The sequence below is a fragment of the Eulemur rufifrons genome, chromosome 15 (genome assembly GCF_041146395.1).
Source record: "Eulemur rufifrons isolate Redbay chromosome 15, OSU_ERuf_1, whole genome shotgun sequence".
NCBI classification, from domain to species: domain Eukaryota; kingdom Metazoa; phylum Chordata; class Mammalia; order Primates; family Lemuridae; genus Eulemur; species Eulemur rufifrons.
Genome location: NC_090997.1, coordinates 102,486,772 through 102,505,484, shown reverse-complemented (window position 1 = coordinate 102,505,484; position 18,713 = coordinate 102,486,772). Strand labels below are relative to the sequence as shown.

Genomic DNA, 18,713 nt, shown 5'->3' with positions numbered 1-18,713 from the left:
GGGGGTGTGTCTGCATTCGTCTGCATTTGTCTGCTCAGGCTGCCACAGCCGGGGTGGGGGCGGGTGGTTTAAACAACAGAAAGTCATTTTCTCGCAGCTCTGGAGGCTGGAAGTGCAAGACCAAGGTGTTGGCAGGCTTGGTTTCGCCCCAGGCCTCTCTCCTTGGCTTGCAGAGGGCACCGACCTGCTGTGCCCTCATGGTCCTCCCTGTGTGTGTGTCTGGGTCCCAATTTCCTCTCCGTGGAAGGACACCAATCATACTGCCCTGGGCCGCACCCATGTGACCTCGTTTTACCTCAATTACCTTTTTAATGACCCTGTCTCCAAGAGCCACATTCTGAGGTCCTGCGGTTGGGACTTCAGCATGTGAATTTTGGGGAACGCAGCCCAAGCCGCAGCAGTCCCTGCACCCACCACGCCCGGCGGGGAGGGAAACTGAGGGAATGCGTCAGAAGCACCAATTCAACGGCTCCAGTTTTCAGCGGTGCCAATGCCGAGCTTAACTTCCTAGAGAATTTGACCCCAAAGAGAGAGAACTCTGTTGGGGGCACGGATGGCAGGGACAGGGCTGGGGGAGGGAGTGGGGCTGCCTCTGGGACAGCGGCTCTGACGTGCCACCTACCAGTCTCCTCTTGGCCGCAGTGTCTTTCGAGTTTTGTTTTTATCCGGCTTCATTGAGCTGCAAAGGACAGGTAATAATTGTGTACAGTTGATCCTTGAACAACCCTGGGGATAAGAGTGACTGCTTCTAAATGCTAATCTGCCTAATGCTGAGGCCGGGAACGTCTCCAAAACGTCTAGTTGATGTATTTCTCTTCATGTAGGACCTAGTCACTGTGAGTCCCACCTTTTCTGCAAAACCACCCTTGATGCTGGTACAGTGACGCCAGCAGCATCCTCTCAGCCACTACAGGTTCCTCCCAGAGCACATATACTGCTCCCCGAGATACAAGCCCTGGGTCTGGGAGTCACAGTGCAGAGATCTCACTGTCTCACAGCCACCCAAGACCAGGCTTCTGGCCGTAAGTCCCTCTCATAAGTCATCCTATGCTGATAGACTGGGTTGTCGGCCTCATTCTCTGGTTTCTCGGCTCCCTTGGGATTTGGGGGTTGCTTCGCACATACAGCCTGTTCATGGAACAACGCAGGGTTTAGGGGCACTGACTCCCGCACAAAGATTTACATAGGACTTTTGACTCCCCCAAAGCTTAACTACTAATAGCCTACTGTTGACTGAAGCCTCACCAGTAACAAAGAGCTGAGCAACACATATTTTTGTATGTGTTATGTACTGCCACATTCTTACAGGAAAGTAGGCCAATGTTATTAGGGTGATCATAAAGAAGAGGAAATATGTTTGCTCTTAAGTGGCAGTGGATCATCATAAAGGCCTTCATCCTCCTCCTCTTCATGCCGAGCAGGCTGAGGTGGAGGAGGAAGTGGAGGGGATGGTCCTGCTGTCGCAGGGGCGCAGGGGCGCAGAGGCGGGGAAGGTGGAGGAGGTGGAAGGGCAGGCAGGAGAGGCAGGCACGTTTGATACGACTGTCACTGAAAACAATCTGCAGGTAAGTGGATGCGCTCAGCTCACACCCCTGCTGTTCGAGAGCCGACTGTGCACGGTGATGCGCGCCATGATGCTTCGGTGTCATGTCATTGTGATAGGATTCCCCCAGTGAAGCCGGCTAACGTATCTGTCACCTCGCATAATTACCTTTCGGGGGTGCAGGATGAGAACACAAGATCTGCTCTTCGCAGATTTCAGACACGCAAAGCAGCATTGTTGACCTGCTGCACCTGAGGTCTCCACACCCGCTCGTCCTGCGTGACTGGACTTTGCCCCCTTTGCCCAGCACCCTGTCGTTCCCTCCCCCAGCCCCTGGTGACCATTACACCACGCTCTGCTCCTACGGGTCCACCTTCCTTAGGTCCCACGCACAAGCAGGGTCTTGCCTATTCGTCGTGTGTGGCTTATCCGACTCAGCATAACGTCCTCCAGGTTCAACCCCGTCGTCACGAAGGATAGGATTTCCTTTTTTGTTTCTTAGCAAGGCCCATCACTTCAGAAAGAATTTCCTTCTCTTTCAAGGCTGAGTAGTATTTCATTTTGTGTGGGACACACACATTTTCTTTATCCATTTTTCTCCAGGAAAGTGCGGGGAGCAGCTGCCAGATGCCCCCACCTGGGCTGTGAGCGAAGACGGGGAGCTGTGTTTTATTTTCACCCTCCCCAGGGCAACCGTGTTTCCCTCTAACACTAGTAGTGTCAAAATAACACTATAAATTATATTCGATTGGATTTTATTTGTAAACTGGTCAAGACGCAAAACAGACTAAGAGGCAAAGAAATACAAATAACTCCACTTACAAGCCTACCTTTGGCTTTTCCCGCTGTCTTTACGAAAACTCTATTTCCTCCAGGAGAGGACCTCCTTCCAGGCAGAATCACAGGGCTTCCGGTGTCTGCATCGCCAAGGCCTCCCACGCCCAACCCTGCCATCTGGATGCTCAAGTGTCTCCATTTCTTCACTTTCTCTAGTCTTTCTCAAAAGCAAACCCAGCCCCTACACGGCTCCCGGCTGCTTTGGGGGAGAGTCCCAGCCCCGACTGTGACTTCCACAGGGGGCTCGGGCTCTGGGCCCGCTCTGCTCTCCTGCAGCTCCTGGCCACTTTGTCCCTCACATGGCTAACTTGCCTCTGGGAACCGCCCCCTCCACTCACACTGCACCTGCCCGCCTGTTTACCCTGTTCTTGCAGAAGCATCCAGAACAGCGTGTTTAGCCCAAGGGCACGAGAAGGTAACTACAAGAAGGTAACGTACAAGCCAACGCAGCAGGGCAGAGAAGCCTCTCGGAGCCATGGGATTCTTCGGGAGCCATGAAGGGATTTCTGGAAATGCAGTCTTGCCCATATCCCGCCTCCACACATACGGGACCCCTGTGACCCAAACCACAGGAGACGTTAGGACCCACCCTTCCACCGGGCCTTTAACTAATACAAAGAAAGGATTGGGCTGACTGGCCTGAAATGTTCTTTTTAATCACCAAGGTGGCTGTCATCCTTCCGACAGGAATCATCTTGGGATGTATCATTTTCATGGTCGGTGAAGTACAGGAAAATGTTCGTGGTGAGAACCACTTTCCTCTTTATGGTGGATCTCCTGGGCGTGGGGTTTGCCTGTGTAGTCCTGAGACACCCCCTTCCTCATTCCATGTCTCTGCTACTCAATGGGCAGCCTCAAAATTTAAGGGCACAGAAAACTTGGTTAAAGGGGAACTTTATCAAGGGTGTAATCAATAAAATTATTCCTCTGAAAAGATTCTAATCCCTAGTTGCTGCCAGGGTGCGTTTTCCTAAAGATAATTGTAAGGACAGCTGGCAAGGACGATTACTCTAGTTTTTCAGCGGTTGGGGGTAGACACTACGTAGGTTTCTTAAGAATCAAAGCAAATCTGCTCACACAGCCTGTCCTCGCTTCTTCCCCTCTGAGGGCCACACATAAGGCAGCTTGTACACAACACACTTCCCTGCCATTGAGCCACCAAGGGGCTGGCAGGTCCCTGCAGATGCCCCTCTTTACAGAGAGGGTGCCCGTGGTCTTCTCAGGTGAGAATGGGTGGAGGTCAGGCCTGGGACACGATGCCCGAGTAACCTGTACACGATCCCAGTGTAACCTGTACAAGACCCTGGGATATCTATCTTAGGAGAGATCTTATAAAAGCCTTATTTAAAAAAAAAAAAAAGGAAAGTAACTCCAATTGGATAATTACAAAATGAGAGGGAGGGAAGGATGCTGACTGAGAAGTCTGGTTTTGACACTATAGTAACTCTCTGCTGTCACGGAGGCTCTCAGTTTCCAGTCATTTATGAAGACTCGGTTAACTTGCTCCACAGAAAAGGCTCCCCCCTTACATCAGGTTGCGCACCGGGTGCTTTACTGTCCCTCTGGAATCTGAAGTCCCTGGGCACTGTCTGGGTAAACAGGACAAGCCCTGAGGTCTGCCTGGAGACGGAAGAAATCGGATCTAGACAAAGCGCAGGGGAGGGAGCCTGGACCGGAGTCGACACCTGCAACGGCAAGTCTCCAGGGAAAAACCGAAGTGCCCTTTCATAAAGGGGCACCTGGAACAGCAGATCAAACATTTTTCTAACTTCACAGAAAGAAAACTCAGGCCATCAGACTGCAACTACCTCAGCCACTTCTCACTATCCAGGGGGAGAAAAAATGCTAACACCCAGTTAATAATTTATCTTTTATTGAAATTATTGAATAATTTATATTACAGTAAAGTTGATTGAAAAAAAAAAATGAAGAGAAAAATCAATTTTAAAAAATACACTCATGTTGAAATCAAATAAGCCAGCCAAACCGGTACAAACTAAGGGATTCTGTAGGGCGGTTTGCTTTTCAGTATATGAATACCATCGAGTCTATATACAACTCCATAATGTGAGAAAAGTCACTCATGAAACACTTTTAGAAGGGAGCGGCCGCCGGTGGGGGAGCCCCCCACGCCCTGCCCTGCCCTTCCCCCCGCGCCACTGAGCGGCCCCTCCGCCTCCCTCCGCACAAATCCAAGCGCGACGCCAGGGGCAAGACTCGGGCCCATCATTTTTCATGCAATTTCCGTAAGTCACACTGTGCAAATTAAGGCTTCTTATAGGTCGAATGGTTGATAAACATTTTTTTCTTAAAAAAATAAGCACAGTAAAGGTGGTATCATGAGAACCTGAAGAGATGAGACCTATACCCCAAATCTGGAAAAGTTATTTTCTCTGACATCTGAACTCCACTCACACACACAGAAATCAATCTTTGGGTGGGCTGTTTGACTTCACCAGCTGGTGAAAGAAATACTGACGAATGTGCTCTGTACACCTAGGGTGGAAGATGTCATGCAAAGCTGCAGCCGTTCCTGACTAAAGGCATAGAACAGGAGAACCCTCCAAAACCTAGGCACTCGGGGACCCTGTGCACATACGTGTGTGTGTGTGCGCGCGAGCACATGCGTGTGCCCTTTGAGAAACAGAAAGCAAAAGAGAAAAGACACAGAATGAGGATTCCAACTCAGGGGACACAGTAACCACCAGTTCGAAATTCTCCAAGAAACGTCCCAGCACACCGACAGCCTCCCCTTCTCAGAATGGATGAACCGGTACATGACACCCCTGCCGGCAGGAAGAAACTGTTGCTGTTTTCTTTTTTCCTTTTTCTCAAACCTGAGTAATTGTCAAAGTCAATAAATAGGGGGAGAGAATAAAATGCTAAAATATAATGGTCAGATACCCTACAGGGCCTAAAGCAGCAAGGGTTTGTTTCAAATGCAGCCCTCTGTTCTGAGATGTGTCTGGCCTTAAGCTTGCAGATGAGGACTTGGGGCAAAACCCCGGGCATGAGGCGCCGCCCCACGGCCGACCGGGCCACGCCTTACTCCAGCGACTGTAAACACTCGTGAAGGAGCAGGGCCTGACCCCCTCACCCTCTCCTCCAGCATAAACACTCTTCCCTTTTGAGACAGTTTTTGTTAAAGGCAAAGTTACGAAGCGTCATCGAGTTGAAGTCTTATTTGGTTGGAGGTGCTTGGCCGTCCTGGCTCCACGACCCGCAGGCACTGCGGAGTCAGATGTGTAAGAGGTCCTCGTCGCTGTCGTCGTGGAAGGACACCAGCGCAGCGGAGGCCGCCGCCTTCTGCTGTGCAGACTTGGGCTTCCCCCTTCTCGCCCTCTCCCCCGTCACCAGCCCCGCCCGGTCGTCCGCCTGCTCACCGAGGGCCTTCCTCTGCGGGTTTCTCGCCGGGTGGGAGCTTTCTGCCCCACCTCCCCTGCCCGAGTGAACTTTCACCTCCGGGATGGTCAGAACCTCATCCTCGCTGTCCTGGTCGTCCCCGCGCAGGGAGCTGAGGGCCTCAGCTTTCACGGACTTGGTGGTGATGTGGCCGTTCTCCTGCCCTTCCTTGCCCGGCCTTGGAGTGGGCAGCTGGATCTCCTCCATCAGCCACTCCGTTTCGTTCTCATCCGCCTCCTCCTCCTTGTTCACCTGCGAGGGATCAACAGCAGAGACCACGTGAGCCCATCAAAGGCCCCTGTTCTGCTCCTCGGTTACCTCCAGCCACGACCCACCCCAAGACAAGGGCCCTTTCCACTGGCGCGAGCTGGGGACCAACCCACTGCCCACCAGAACCACCGTGTCTCCAGTTCCCAGGTCCCCACCAGGGGAAGGTGAGGGCTGGCGACTCCTGCTCGCCCCAGTGCAGGAGGGCTGCCGGGGGGCTTAGCAGATGGGCTGCTGAGCAGGGGCCTGACGGCGAAGTGGCAGGGCCACGCAGAACGAGTTCAGGACGGCCCAGACAGGGAGAGTGGGCCACTGACAGGCCAGCAGTACTGGGCTACTCATCGCTTGCAAGGTGCCCATTGGCAGGGAACGGACACGGTATGTAGGGAAGACACAGAAGGGACTCATGTCAAAAAGTCTAGCTTCAGAAAGCAATTTGGCAATATCCATCAAGTGTCACCAACATACTTATGTCCTTTGACACAGAGAATATCTCTTTTCTAGAAATTTATCTGAAGGAAACCATCCACATGCGAGATACACAAACATCTTCATTACTGTTTTTTAAAGAATAGCCAAAAAGTAGAAACAACCTAAACATTAAACACTCTAACTAAATCAGTTGTGACGATGAGAGACACTTGAAGGAAAAAAAGACAAAAGGTGCGCAGGGGAAGCAGCGAAGGCCATGGGTAACGTTCTCCCTCCTCGATTCCAGTCGCCTGGGCCGCTGTTGTCAGCTGTGCTGAGGCCGCGACACGGACAGCGGTGGAGGTGGGCAGGCAGACACCCGCAGACGCGGCAGAAATTACCTTTGAGTATTTGTAGGACACGTTTGAGCTTCTTCTACAGCAATTGGTTAGTTTACTCATCACTGTTTCCCTGTAAAAGAGGAGCGAGTGGGCACTGGCAGGTGGAAGGAGCAGGACCGGGAACCCCACCCCGCCAGCCTCGACCCGGCGCCGGCACCTTCCATAGAGTTCCGAGCTAAGAACCTTAAGGCTTTTGCTGCTGCTGGGCTCAGAGAGAAGCAAACCCCAAGCCCAACATGTGATTTTGCTGCACGTGCCCCGCCCCCACCCGAGGTGGCCCGTCACCCCCTCCTCACCTCCTTTCCTTCTTGTACAGCAGCAGGCCCAGCAGGCAGCCCGTGAGCGCCACCAGAAGCAGGCTCAGGACTGCCCCGATGGCCTGGCTCCGCTCCGAGAGCCCCCTGGACGCCTGCCCGTTGTCCCCAGCATCCTCAGTGTCCCTGGAAGGAAGTCATAAGAAAGGACGCCACGTCAGTGGGTGGCACTGCCACCCCAGTCAAGCCCCTAAGAGTGCCCAACGCAGACAGCTCTGCCTTTACAAACGCCAGGAGACTCTGACTTACTCCAGCCTAGAGCAACATGGAAAACGGCAACAGAAACCTGCTGAGGACGAGGCAGGGTGTAGGAGGCAGATTAGGCAGCACTGCTTCACACTTTGTGGGAAGTTACTCACACTCAGGACGTGAGGACAGACACAGCCCCGCCAGGGCCGGCTCACCCCGGGGGGACAAAGGCCCTCCTAGAGCACAACCTCCGAGAAGCCCGCCGGCCACACTCCTCTCCCGGTGCCAAAGTGCTCTTCTCTCTGAACTTATTCTGGGAAGAGGCCGTGAGCACAGCCCAGGCCCCGGCTTCCCCGTTTGAGACACAGCCTCAACGCTCTGCAGGGGCGGAGGGAACCGCCAGGGGACAACCCCGGGCCCGTCTCTGCAAACCTGTTATGCCCCGGGAGGAGCGGGAGTGGGAGCACACCAGCTCTGTAATCTGGGCACAGTTCACAATCCCCCACCCAGCGCCAGCATTTATAGCTAGGGAAAACGCAATATATTCCCATGACATTAAACATTCAAGGAAAACTGTGAAAATAATACAAAATGAGAAATGACTGGACTGGCTTCCCTTTCTACTCAGAGGACGACATGGGTGTCATGACTTGACACTTCTAATCTTTCTGGCCCTCTGTCATTTGGGGCCACACACGCACAGAACCAGAATCACCTAACAGAAATTCTTCCCCGCCCAGAGAAGGCAGAGGACAGCGATGAGAAATGGACAGACTGCTCGGGATAAAGAGAGGCCACCTCAACAAGCCACACACGTGATGAAGTCTGATGCCGAGTCTGCTCGCTGTTCACCTAGAAAAGTACTTAATTAGGACAAGTTTGGCTCCAAACAATCCGGTCAGAGGGCAATCAACCAACCAGCAGCTTGACCACGTGAGGGTCACTGAGTCAAAGTTCAGCTTAAGCCCCAAAATCTCGTCTAAAACAGAAAGCCAAGAAACAGCAGCAGTGGTGTTGAGTCCTGCCCTGGCATGCGCTGCTGCGCCCTGCTCGGGCAGAAACATCCCCGCACTGCACACCCGTGCCAGAGGACTCCGCAGATCCGCCCACAGCCGGGAACCCACTCGCCCAGAACCAGCTCGGGCCACTCGGAAACACTTCAGATGCTTCCTGAGACACCCTCACCATCATCCAGTTCTAAGTATGTTTTAATTTCTACCTTTGATTTCTTCTTTGAACCACAGATTATTTAGAAACGTGTTTTAAGTTTCCAAATGTGTCCATATTTTTCAGGTGTCTGTTCTTGGTCCCTAGCTTAATCGCATCACGCATGTAGTTAATATGGCATCAACCTTTAGAAATTTGCTGAGACTTGGCCACTTCATGGTTAATTGTGACAGAATTTTGTAAAGGTTCCATGTGAGCTTGAGAGAATAGTATTCTCCAGTTGTTGGGAACAGCGTTCTGTGTAGGTTCATGAAATCCAGCTTTTCCTTGTGTTGTCCCAATCTTGCAAAAAGTCTCCCTTTTTGTCTACTAGACCCGGCAATCACTAAGGGATGGAGATTTGTCATTTCCTCCCATGTGTGGCTTGTCAATTTCTGCTTTACACACTGAAGCTTTCTTATCAGGCTGACATAAGTTTAGAATTATTTTATCTTCCTAGTAAATTGAGCCTTTTTAAAATTATAATGACCCTCTTTATTCCTAACACTTTTTCCTTAGTATCTCATTTTATCTGATTATTAACATGAGTACAACTTTCTTTCACGGTACTTGCCTGGTGTATCTTTTCTTATCTTTTGACCTTTGGTCTTTTCTGTGTCCTTGTTTGAGGCACATTCCCTGTCAACAAAGCTGTTTTAAAAATCCATTTTGACAATTTGTCTTTCAGTTGGCAAGTTTAGTCCATTTATGTATATCGTGGTTATTGATACATTTAGATTTATTTCTACCGCCTTAGGCTGGAATTTCTACTTGTCTAATTTTATTATGCTTTTCTCCTTTTTTGTCTTCTTTTGGGACTTAAGTTTATTTCTCCTTTTCTTCTGTATCATTTTGGAAATTATGTACTATATTTGTATTATTTTAGTGGTTATTCTTGAAATTTTGGCATGCATACTAAGACAGAAGTCTATAATTAATTTCTTCCCAACAATAAGAAAGTCTACCCTTTTCTTCCATCCTTTCTTTCTTTCAAGAAAATAGTTTCACTTTAATATTCTATTATCATAAGAAAATTTTTTTTTTAAAAAGACTCTAGTTACCGCCCTACTAAGCCTACATACTATTGCTGTCCAGTAAATTCTCACTTCATGTTGTCGACAGGTTCTGGGAAACTGCAACTTCAAGCTAAATTACACACACCACGTCCTTGAATAATGTCATTTCCTTCAACGTTGTGTCAGCATAATGTTGTGGAAAAAAAGTTTCTCTTCAGGTTGCAGTTTCCAAGAGCCTATGGACATTAAGTGAGAACTTACTGTATTTTACTCTTTCTTATTTTTTAACCCAACAAATTAGCTTCCCTTGAAGCTTTTGCAGTCTTTTCATCAGATGTGTACTCTGACATTTCACAACTGCGTGGATTGTTTTGTCATGGTGGTTAACTACGCCGGTCACGTGACAAGTCTGTTCCATGCATGTTTTTTAACTATGTGGAAGTTGTTTTGTTATTTTACGTGAGCGTAAGTATAATATATAAACAATGATTACTGCTTTAACCAAAAATTGTGAAATAACCATTTTGGGGAAGTAGAAGGAGGGCGTAAGAAAACTAGATCTTCGTCTAGTACCACAGGAAGCCAACAGATGAAGTATGAAATGTTAATTAAAAATACGGAGGTAAACTTCAGAAGAACCGGCTAAAAGAATTAAAAATGGTCATCTATGAGGGTAATAATTACTACTTATTTGCTATATTTATATCATTTTGAAATGTGTAACACTCTGGTAAAGAGAAAAAACCCAGGCACTATTCCGTCTCACAGCCGAGCGGTGGCCACATCCACCGGAACCATCGTCCGTCCCCGAGCAAAGGGGAATCGGTGACCGGCCCTGGAGGGCTGCAGGTTTTGCGGTTGGTTTTAACTTTTGCTTGTAAAAGTCTTTATTACTTCATCAACACATTAAGGGACTTAAGCAACTCTACTTTCTGATGTTCTAAACGTCATGAAAAGCACGGTCTCCCACGGAATCTTCCTCTCCAGTTACAGAGTAGACCCCAAAGTCCCATAAGCTGTGTCCCTAGCTGTGCTTTCCCCATTCACAGTCTGACTTCTAAATATCTGACACAGACGCAAGCTCAGGCCTGGGCTGGTCTCCTCCAAATGACACACAGAATCTTTGCTTGTGGTATTTTTAGCCTCTTAGTGACAGAGAATGCAAGGAAAGTTCACTTTTAAGTTTTATACGTATTTTTAAATTCACGTTTTGCTTCTTTCACAAAGAACTTGAGTTTTAAGCCTCTTGTTGTAATGACCTCACCAGAACACCATAAACATGCAAAAGTGCAAAGCACTGCTGGCGAAACCTCAATCGAAAGCCTCTTCCCATGACTGTGCAGCTGGGAGTCCTGACATCCACGTCCCTAGAATACTGGGACAAAGCTACTTTTTGCTGAGCTAGTACCTATAGGTAAATGAAAAGAAAGCCAATTTAAGATCTAAAATATGTGATCTGAATGCCCTCGTTACCCCGACACTGTGGTGTGCTGATCTAGGACCCCTTGCTCAGGAAATGAAGGAATTCTCTGCAGGGTAAGAATCATTTTTCTCTTGCTCTTAAGTCCCAGGACAGAGAATGAGAAGTGTGTGGGGGACAGCGGGCTGGGTGAAGGAAGGACACAGACCCAAGAGGAAGGAACGACACGTCCTGGGCAAAGGAAGGGATGGCTGGGAGACTCCAGATGGCCACAAGGAGGCGCCACCTCCCCTCAGAGCAGAGCCACACTGCCCTGCCGCCCCACACCCCTGCTGCCGATTTTCGCTGATTTTCGGGATGTGTAGGGTAAGCTTCTCATTCATTCAACAAAGAAAATACTTCACTTAAATCAGAGTGAAGCTTTACCATATACTAGTGTGCACGAGGACACGAAGAAAAGATGTTCTGGGAAAACACAGATGAGGCCCGGCCAGCACCTGCCTCCCAGGAGCTAAGGAGGGAAAGGGGTGGAAGCCGGGGGCGCGCATGGCAGGCGGGGAGGCCGGGGCAGAGCAGCAGGGGCTCCGGCAGGACCCCGCCCAGGTCAAAGCCCACGGCGCACAGGAAGGAAGCTCGGCCAATCTAATGAGGGTGGCAGGTGGTGGTGACACTGGTGTGGACAAAACAAACAGCAGGATGTTGACAATCACTGGACCTGGGTGCAGGCCAGGTGGGGTCTCACTACCATTTTTCTGTTTTTTTGCGCAGGTTTGAGTATTTCACAATAAGACACTGTGGGGAAAAAATCACACACACACACACACACACACACACTTATCCTAGAGTCAGGCTCGAGAGGGGATGTGGGGTACAACTGCTAGTGCCAGGACACGGTACTCACCCCAGGGGACACACGGCCGAGGTGTACCAGGAGAAGAGGTACTGGCAGTCGGCTGTCTCGTGGCTGAACTCGGGGATCCCGTCCTTCACCAGCGGGTCGCAGTGGAAGAAGATGGTGGAAGAGACAGACTTTGTCTTATCTTTCCCACACTTAGAGGAAGAGGCAAACACGACGTCAAGATCGCCATCTGTCAGAAAGGAGGGGGCACACACAACCACAGCACACAGCACCATTAGCACTGACTTTCCAGCAACAGTCCGAGGTCATCTGTCTAATCTATAAAAAGTTTGCAAAGACTTAAAACTAGAGGTGAGGACACGCCATCAGATTATCCCCATACGCCGTCTTCACAGCATGGAAAGGACACTCTCCGACACACATCTGCAGAGCCCCTGCCCTGAGTCAGAGTGCAGGAAGAATTTAACCTTGCCCCAAGGTCTGGCCTTTGTCCTCAGCTAACGATAGCATTCGGAGTAGGGGCGGCCACGCAACACTTGGGCAACCAACCAACCAATCTCGCCTACGTAACAGAGCCCCAGTGAGAACCCTGGACTCCAGGCTCAGGTGAGCAGCCCTGGTCGGCGACACCCCACGCGTATGTCTCCCATCAGTGCTGGGAACGTAGCAGGTCCGGATTCCATAGGGAGAGGCCGACAGGGGCCCCGCGCTCAATTCCCTCCCAGACTCTGTCCCGTATGCATCTCCCCTCGGTTGATTTTAATCTATATTCTTCTGGCGTGAGAAGTAGTGACCGTGAGTATAACAGCTTCCAGTGAGTTCTTTGAGTCCTAGTGAAATACTGAACCTGAGGTGGTTTGGGGAAGCCCCTGAACTTGCACTTGGTGTCAGAAGTGAGCCCCGTAGGGACTCTGTTCCCTTCAGACTTGGTAGTTGGCTCAAGCTCTTCGTGGGCATCTACTGCTGGGGTGCCAGGAACAGAGATGAGAGCGCAGCCTGAGACGGTCGTGACTATAAACAGAGGGCGTCCCTTGAGAAGGGTCCCGCGTTCTCGCTTGGGACAGGGCGAGGCAAGAACTGGACTGTTCTGCAGGGCTCGCGTGGGAGCAAATCGCCTAGCTGGTGCGGGGCCCAGGTGGCAGCTCCGCCTCGTGGCTAGAGACAGGGCTCCCCAGTCCCCTGTTCCTGCCCCCTCTGAGGAGTGACCAGACTCATGCAGAGATTGAAACTGCATTTCTTCATAAAACGTGCAAAGAAGTCTTCAAACTAAAGCTACTTCCTGGTGCTGGTGAATGAAGAAAAGTGAAAAGGTCCAAAAGGGATTTTATTAACCAAGCATGGGTAGATGCACGCATGCACACACGCACACGTGTGCAAGCAGGTATTCTGGAAATCGGGGATTCCAGAAGGTCTACTGGTCGTACATCTGTGAACGTGGAGATTCTCACTCTTAACCAGACTCTTAAGCGACCAGCGCTGTGCTGTGGAGCTGAACACTCCTGCAGACGCACGAGGCGGCGTCACCCCAGGCAGGAGGAAGGTGGGCTTCCCAAAGGGGGACACTGGAGGCAGGTGTGGAAGGATGAGGAGGGTGGGCAGAGGCACTCCAGCACAAGCAACGGCATGCATAAAGCCACCAGAGAGGAGGGTGACTTTGGGAGTTTGTGCTTGCAGGACCAGTGGCTTGTGAGCCTGGACTAGGAGGCTGGGCCCACCAGAGATCTTCAGGCTGCACAGAAAGAGCTTGGACTTTCCTTCCCTGCATAACAGGGCGCCTTGAAGGCTTACAGCAATCCTTCAGTCAGTCAACAAACATTTACCAAGCACTTCCTCTAGGGCCAGACACTGAGGAACAGGACAGCAAGAGGGGCACGACAACACGTGACAAGAGGCATCTGAATTATGAAAGGATTCACTGGCGTGTCAGGAAGGCCAAAGAGCAGGGAAGCACAAGGTGATGTGCTTCACTTACGAAAGTGAGTGAGGCTGATCAACTTCCCTACCACAGCCGAGCCCAGAAAGCAGAACGTGCACTTCCCCAGGCCTACTCGGGGGCCGCAGGCGCTACGAGTGAGTCCACCGGCGCCAGCACAGTGCCCGGCAGGGAGCAGCTGCTCTTGCAGCGACAGGCTCAGCTCCAGAGCACGGAAGCACATGCTGCTTCTGGGGTACAACCATCAGGGAGCAGCCTCTTCTCTCCTCGCAGGGGACCCTCCCAGCAGCCCTTTTACATCAGAGTAGGCTACGGGGTTTTTCAAACACGCTTAACTTTTTATAAAGTTCATATATTCATGTGGCTTAAAATCGAATTACAAAAAGTACTCGTTTATAGGGAAAGACTAGTTGTTTAAAACAAAAGCTGCCTTTTAGAAATACTATTTCAAGGACAAGGCGGAACCAAAGACAACACCTTAATCAGTGCCGGCACAAAACCTTCATTCCCTCCCACTGTTTTCAAATACTGAGGCCAGCGTCTATCTTTTCCTTTCATCCTTTTGACAAATACAAAGTCCCTTACCCTTTTCTAATATTACTTGAAGTTTCAAAATAAGGAAGTGTCATGTCTAAAACCAAACCAAAGGTGATTCGGACCATGCACACCTTTGCCTCCACCCCAACCTGGGAACCACTGGTTTGGTTTGTTTGTTAACCGAGATGTAATTTACCAAGAGTGAGATGCTCAGGTCTTACACTCACTGGTGGGTTTTAACAAAATGCGTATCGAGGCACAGCATCAGACCAGGCTTTTGTTTTAAAACTCATCTGAAATTTCAACTGAAAGGAGTGTGTTGATGAAAATTCTAAAGCCCTTCCTTCAAGGAAGTTAAATACGGAACATCAATGGAAAGTAGTGAATTACCTTGAACGTAGTACTTGGTTTTATCCGAGGTCCCAACTTTCCTACTGAAGTGCTGATCATTAGGCTTGACCTGGCATATGTTGGCTCCGGAGCAGGCGGGGTTCCTGGAGCTCGTGATGGTGGAAAGCTGGATTTCGTACAGGTAGTTGTCCCCATTGGTTCTCATGTCCCCAGAGGCTCTGAACAGCCTAGAGACAGAAAAGACCACAGTGACTCCGAAGTCCTTTAAGAAGGTATTTATTACATAAACCCAAAGTCCTTCAAATAGCTGCAGGGTTCCCGGATGTTTCCCTTCCCAAGTGGGGACAGCGCGTCCCCCAGAGACTCCGAAGGCACCAACTTCCATCTCAGTCACTTACTTCCCCAGCAGCTCTGCTCTCAGAGCATCCACGTGCCTTTCTCAAGACGCCGTGTCCAGCGCCACGTGGCCCTCCCTCCACCTATGCATGGCCAGTCACCTTGGCCACCTGACCCCAAGATCAGCCCTGGTGACACTGCTGAGAAACTGACTTTTTTTTCCCCCAGCAAGCCCAGAAGTCCCTGCTCAAACACGTGTTCAGAAAGCTTTGGCTGCAAGCCTTGGGCTTATCATGAAGTGAGAGAGGAGGGGGTACTTTATTTTTACATTCACAAGAATTCACCATCTTTGGTGTTAAAATTTAATAGTTGAGCAATGTTTTTCCTTGATTTAAGTAAAATATGAAGCCTGCTCTAGCAACAGTAACTAAAACATACAGAACTATTTATTAGTGTCTCGTGGTGCTCCCCGATAGGGAAAGATCTGAACCGTGGGTTTCATTTTGAGTATGTTTCAGTGCTCAAAAGGAAAATGTTTCCCTTACTTAAAATAAATATCCCCGAGGCTGAAGCTCTTGCCATTTATAGGGTTGGTGATCGTCCCGTTCACCATCCGCACCTCCTGGGGCTTCACGGCACAGGCGGCTCGAGAGTCCCAGCTGAAGTAGTAAGTGCAGCTGTCGATGTCAAACCTGGGAGGAGGGAAGCACACGTGACAGTCACCTCCCAGCCGGGCGCCAGAGGACTGAGAAACAAACGCACGCTGCAGAGCCCCCAAAGCAGCCTGCTGGCTGGGACCCGTCTGACAGCCCCAGGGCCCCCAGTGCTGCTCCGCCAGCTGAACTGCCAGACTCAGCACTGACGACAGCTCTGGGCTAGGACGGTGACGTTACTCTTTGTCAGCGCCAGAATAGGGAAGATGATGTGTAGCACATCAGTAATGTGACAAAGCAAGCAAGCATTCAGTACAGATTTTTTAAAAATTTAGCCACTGTAACATTTAAAACATGGACAAATTGGCTCCTAGATTTTCCAATTTTTGTTTTACAAGCTTCTCAGATTCACACATTAATAAATTCTTTGACAGTTTCTGGGTTTCCCCCTTTCCAAGCCCAGCTTCCAGAAGGAATCAGTTTGTTCACAAACGGCAGCTTGCGTGCTACCCCCACTGGCCAAACTCCGCTCTCGGGAGCCAAGACGCTGCCTGGAGGACTCTACAGTGCAAGCACGCCCCAAGCTGGGGCCCCACCTACCCGTGGGTCCCAGACAGCCTGCTTAAACACCTGGCCTTGGGTGGCACAATCACACCCCTTTGGTTCTACTATGACACTCAAAGACCGAGGCCTGTTAAGTACCGTTCAGCCAGCAGACAGCCCTAAAACTAGATGGAGAATAGGGTGTCCAAAGCAAGCTGGGCCAGGAAGCTGCATCAATCCAGCCACAGTTCTCAGCGATTTCCCCAGGGAACCACGCCCGTGTGAACAGCCCAGCTGCTACAGGACGATCAGGCCCCAGGTCTCAGTAGCTGCTCCCCCCACCCCTGCGCTGTGACAAAACCCCACGTGGAAACCCGGGAGGACTCTGAGGAGCTCCCAGCATGCTCTGCACAGTCCCACTCTGAGCCCCCAGCCTCCTGACCTCTCGAAGGCAGGTCTGCCCACCGTCTTCGCACAGGTCAATTCTATCACAGTGGACGCGGTCTTATTGTCACCACATGGATAACCTTTTGAGTAGGTGACAATCACTCTGTCATCTGAAACACACAAATGATTGAACTGACGTTATTTCTAGTGCGTTATAAAAAGTCTCAATGTTTGGAGTCAAAATCTACTTGAAGGGCCAGGAGGAGTTTTTGGCTCGACAAAGGTTTGCCGACTTGCTCTCGACACCCTTATGTTTGGTGGCGGCCACCCAGCTTGCCCCGCCATTGCCACGCCAACAGCAAGACCTGGGGTCAAACCTGCACCTTCCACTTCATGACCCTGGGTTGCCAAACTTCTGAGCCTGGATGTGTAGAACAGGAACACTATCCAAAGCACGCAGGTTTCAGGGGTGCACACGTCACATGAGAACAACGGGACCTCAGTTAATGGCAGCAGTCGGCACTGCTCCAATTCCACACAATTTCTGCATCATTTCAGGTGCCTTCCTGACAGGGCCCCTCACATGAGCTTTCCAGTAATAACGGGCAGGGACTCGACAAAATGGAAAGCCAGAGACAGAGACCAGCTCTGGTGTTCCCGGGTCTTCTGGCTCTAAGTCAAGCTCTGTCTGCTTTTGAGAGGGTCACATTAAAAGCCCTCTAACTTGCAGAGTCTAAGAGAAAAGTGAATACACGCTTTAAATTGCATGTATCACAGGGGCAGCGTGGCTGTGAGGCTTCGACTCCTGTGCCGTTTCCAAGAGACGGCCAGGCCTTCCTGGGTGCCGTCCTAGGATCAGTCTGAGCCCAGCCTGGCCCCGCAGACAGATGATGTCTCCTGGGCACGGCATGGGGTCTCCGGGAGGAGCATGCTCCCTCCACCCCGATCTCACACACGTATGTCCTTCCAGGCAGGCGCATGTGGTGGAAACAACATGGGTCCAGTACTAGCTAACCCAAGTGTTCTCCACGTGACACAGGCCAGGGCACCAGGGACAGTGTGGCGGGGAGGTAGGAGGTGGGACTCCAGGCCCTCCGCCCCACCCTGAATTCAAAGGTGCTGCAGCTGAGTTTCTTCTAAATATTGGGCTTCTGTGTAAAATTTTGGAAGAAAGAGCTTCATTATCTTAAGAAAAATTTTTTCAACTGCTGGAATATGGGAACAAACAAATGTGGGTCGTAATAGCGTAGACACCCCGTGCCAGTTGGGTGACACGCTGACCTTCTATACCTCAGTGGCCTCACCTGTAGAATGGACCAGGATTAAACACGGATAAAGCTTGATAAACGTTAGTGCCTGCAACAAAAAGCCCATATCCTCATGGCCAGGGGGGTATTCCCTATGTGGATGCCGGGATCGCTATAACTGTCCTTAGACGGTGCCCCGCTAAAGGCCGAGAGTAAGATCCCACCTAGTGTTTCGGATACCAGGAGATTATTTCTAGCTCCAGGCCCAGGAGAAAGCACGAGCTCTGCCCGCTGGGCCAAGCAAGATGGTGCTCACCAAACGGAAGGCAGCCAGCAAGTCACCACCAGTAAGTCGGAGCACCTCGTTCCACGCTACCCTGTATTCACTACTTTCTTTTGTTCCTCCTGCCTCAAACTCTTAGTGAAGTCTTAAATATGTTAGTCTTCTTCAGGTGGCTACGAGAAAGACTGCGAGTTCACACGGGACCCTCCGCCCTTCTTGGGCGATGTGGAAACAGCAGCAGTAACTACCCTCCAAAGCACCAGGAGCCTCCAAAAGATGGCAAATCTCGGGTGAGGTCTGGCCGCTGCTTCCTGGTGCCCACGACCAGCCTGAGGAACCTGGGGCGGCTTTTTATCAAGGGTCGCAGTGGTTTCCTCAGAATCCCCTTCTCCATTTCAACATCCTAGGCTGACTTAAGTCGCCCTGTGGTTTCATCAGGACAACTTGGGCAACTCCACTCCAGCCTAACGGGCAATGGGGAATGTTTTTCTGTGTTGGTCCCTCCAACACAAACCAATCATTCTTAAGCTAAGAAAGCTCTGTTTTCCTCCCCTAAGTAATGAAAGAGAACATCTTTC

At 50.6% G+C, this 18,713-nt stretch overlaps 1 protein-coding gene and 1 long non-coding RNA gene across 3 annotated transcripts in view; one reads left to right on the top strand and one right to left on the bottom strand.

Annotated features, from left to right (window-relative positions):
• Positions 1-4,318: 4,318 nt before the first annotated feature.
• Positions 4,319-18,713, bottom strand: part of IGF2R (insulin like growth factor 2 receptor) — a 101,600-nt gene continuing 87,205 nt past the window's right edge. For both annotated transcript variants that reach the window (XM_069487463.1, XM_069487465.1), the window contains 7 exons: positions 16,661-16,775; positions 15,568-15,714; positions 14,726-14,913; positions 11,908-12,094; positions 7,158-7,301; positions 6,862-6,931; positions 4,319-6,034 (listed from right to left, as the gene is read on the bottom strand). In XM_069487463.1, coding sequence (XP_069343564.1) covers positions 5,618-6,034; positions 6,862-6,931; positions 7,158-7,301; positions 11,908-12,094; positions 14,726-14,913; positions 15,568-15,714; positions 16,661-16,775 — 1,268 coding nt within the window. In that variant the 3' untranslated portion in view covers positions 4,319-5,617. The remainder of the gene's footprint in view (positions 6,035-6,861; positions 6,932-7,157; positions 7,302-11,907; positions 12,095-14,725; positions 14,914-15,567; positions 15,715-16,660; positions 16,776-18,713) is intronic.
• LOC138395081 (uncharacterized) lies at positions 8,371-11,905 on the top strand. The gene is made up of 3 exons (XR_011235502.1): positions 8,371-8,565; positions 11,152-11,372; positions 11,775-11,905. It is a non-coding gene; the product is annotated as an uncharacterized lncRNA (long non-coding RNA).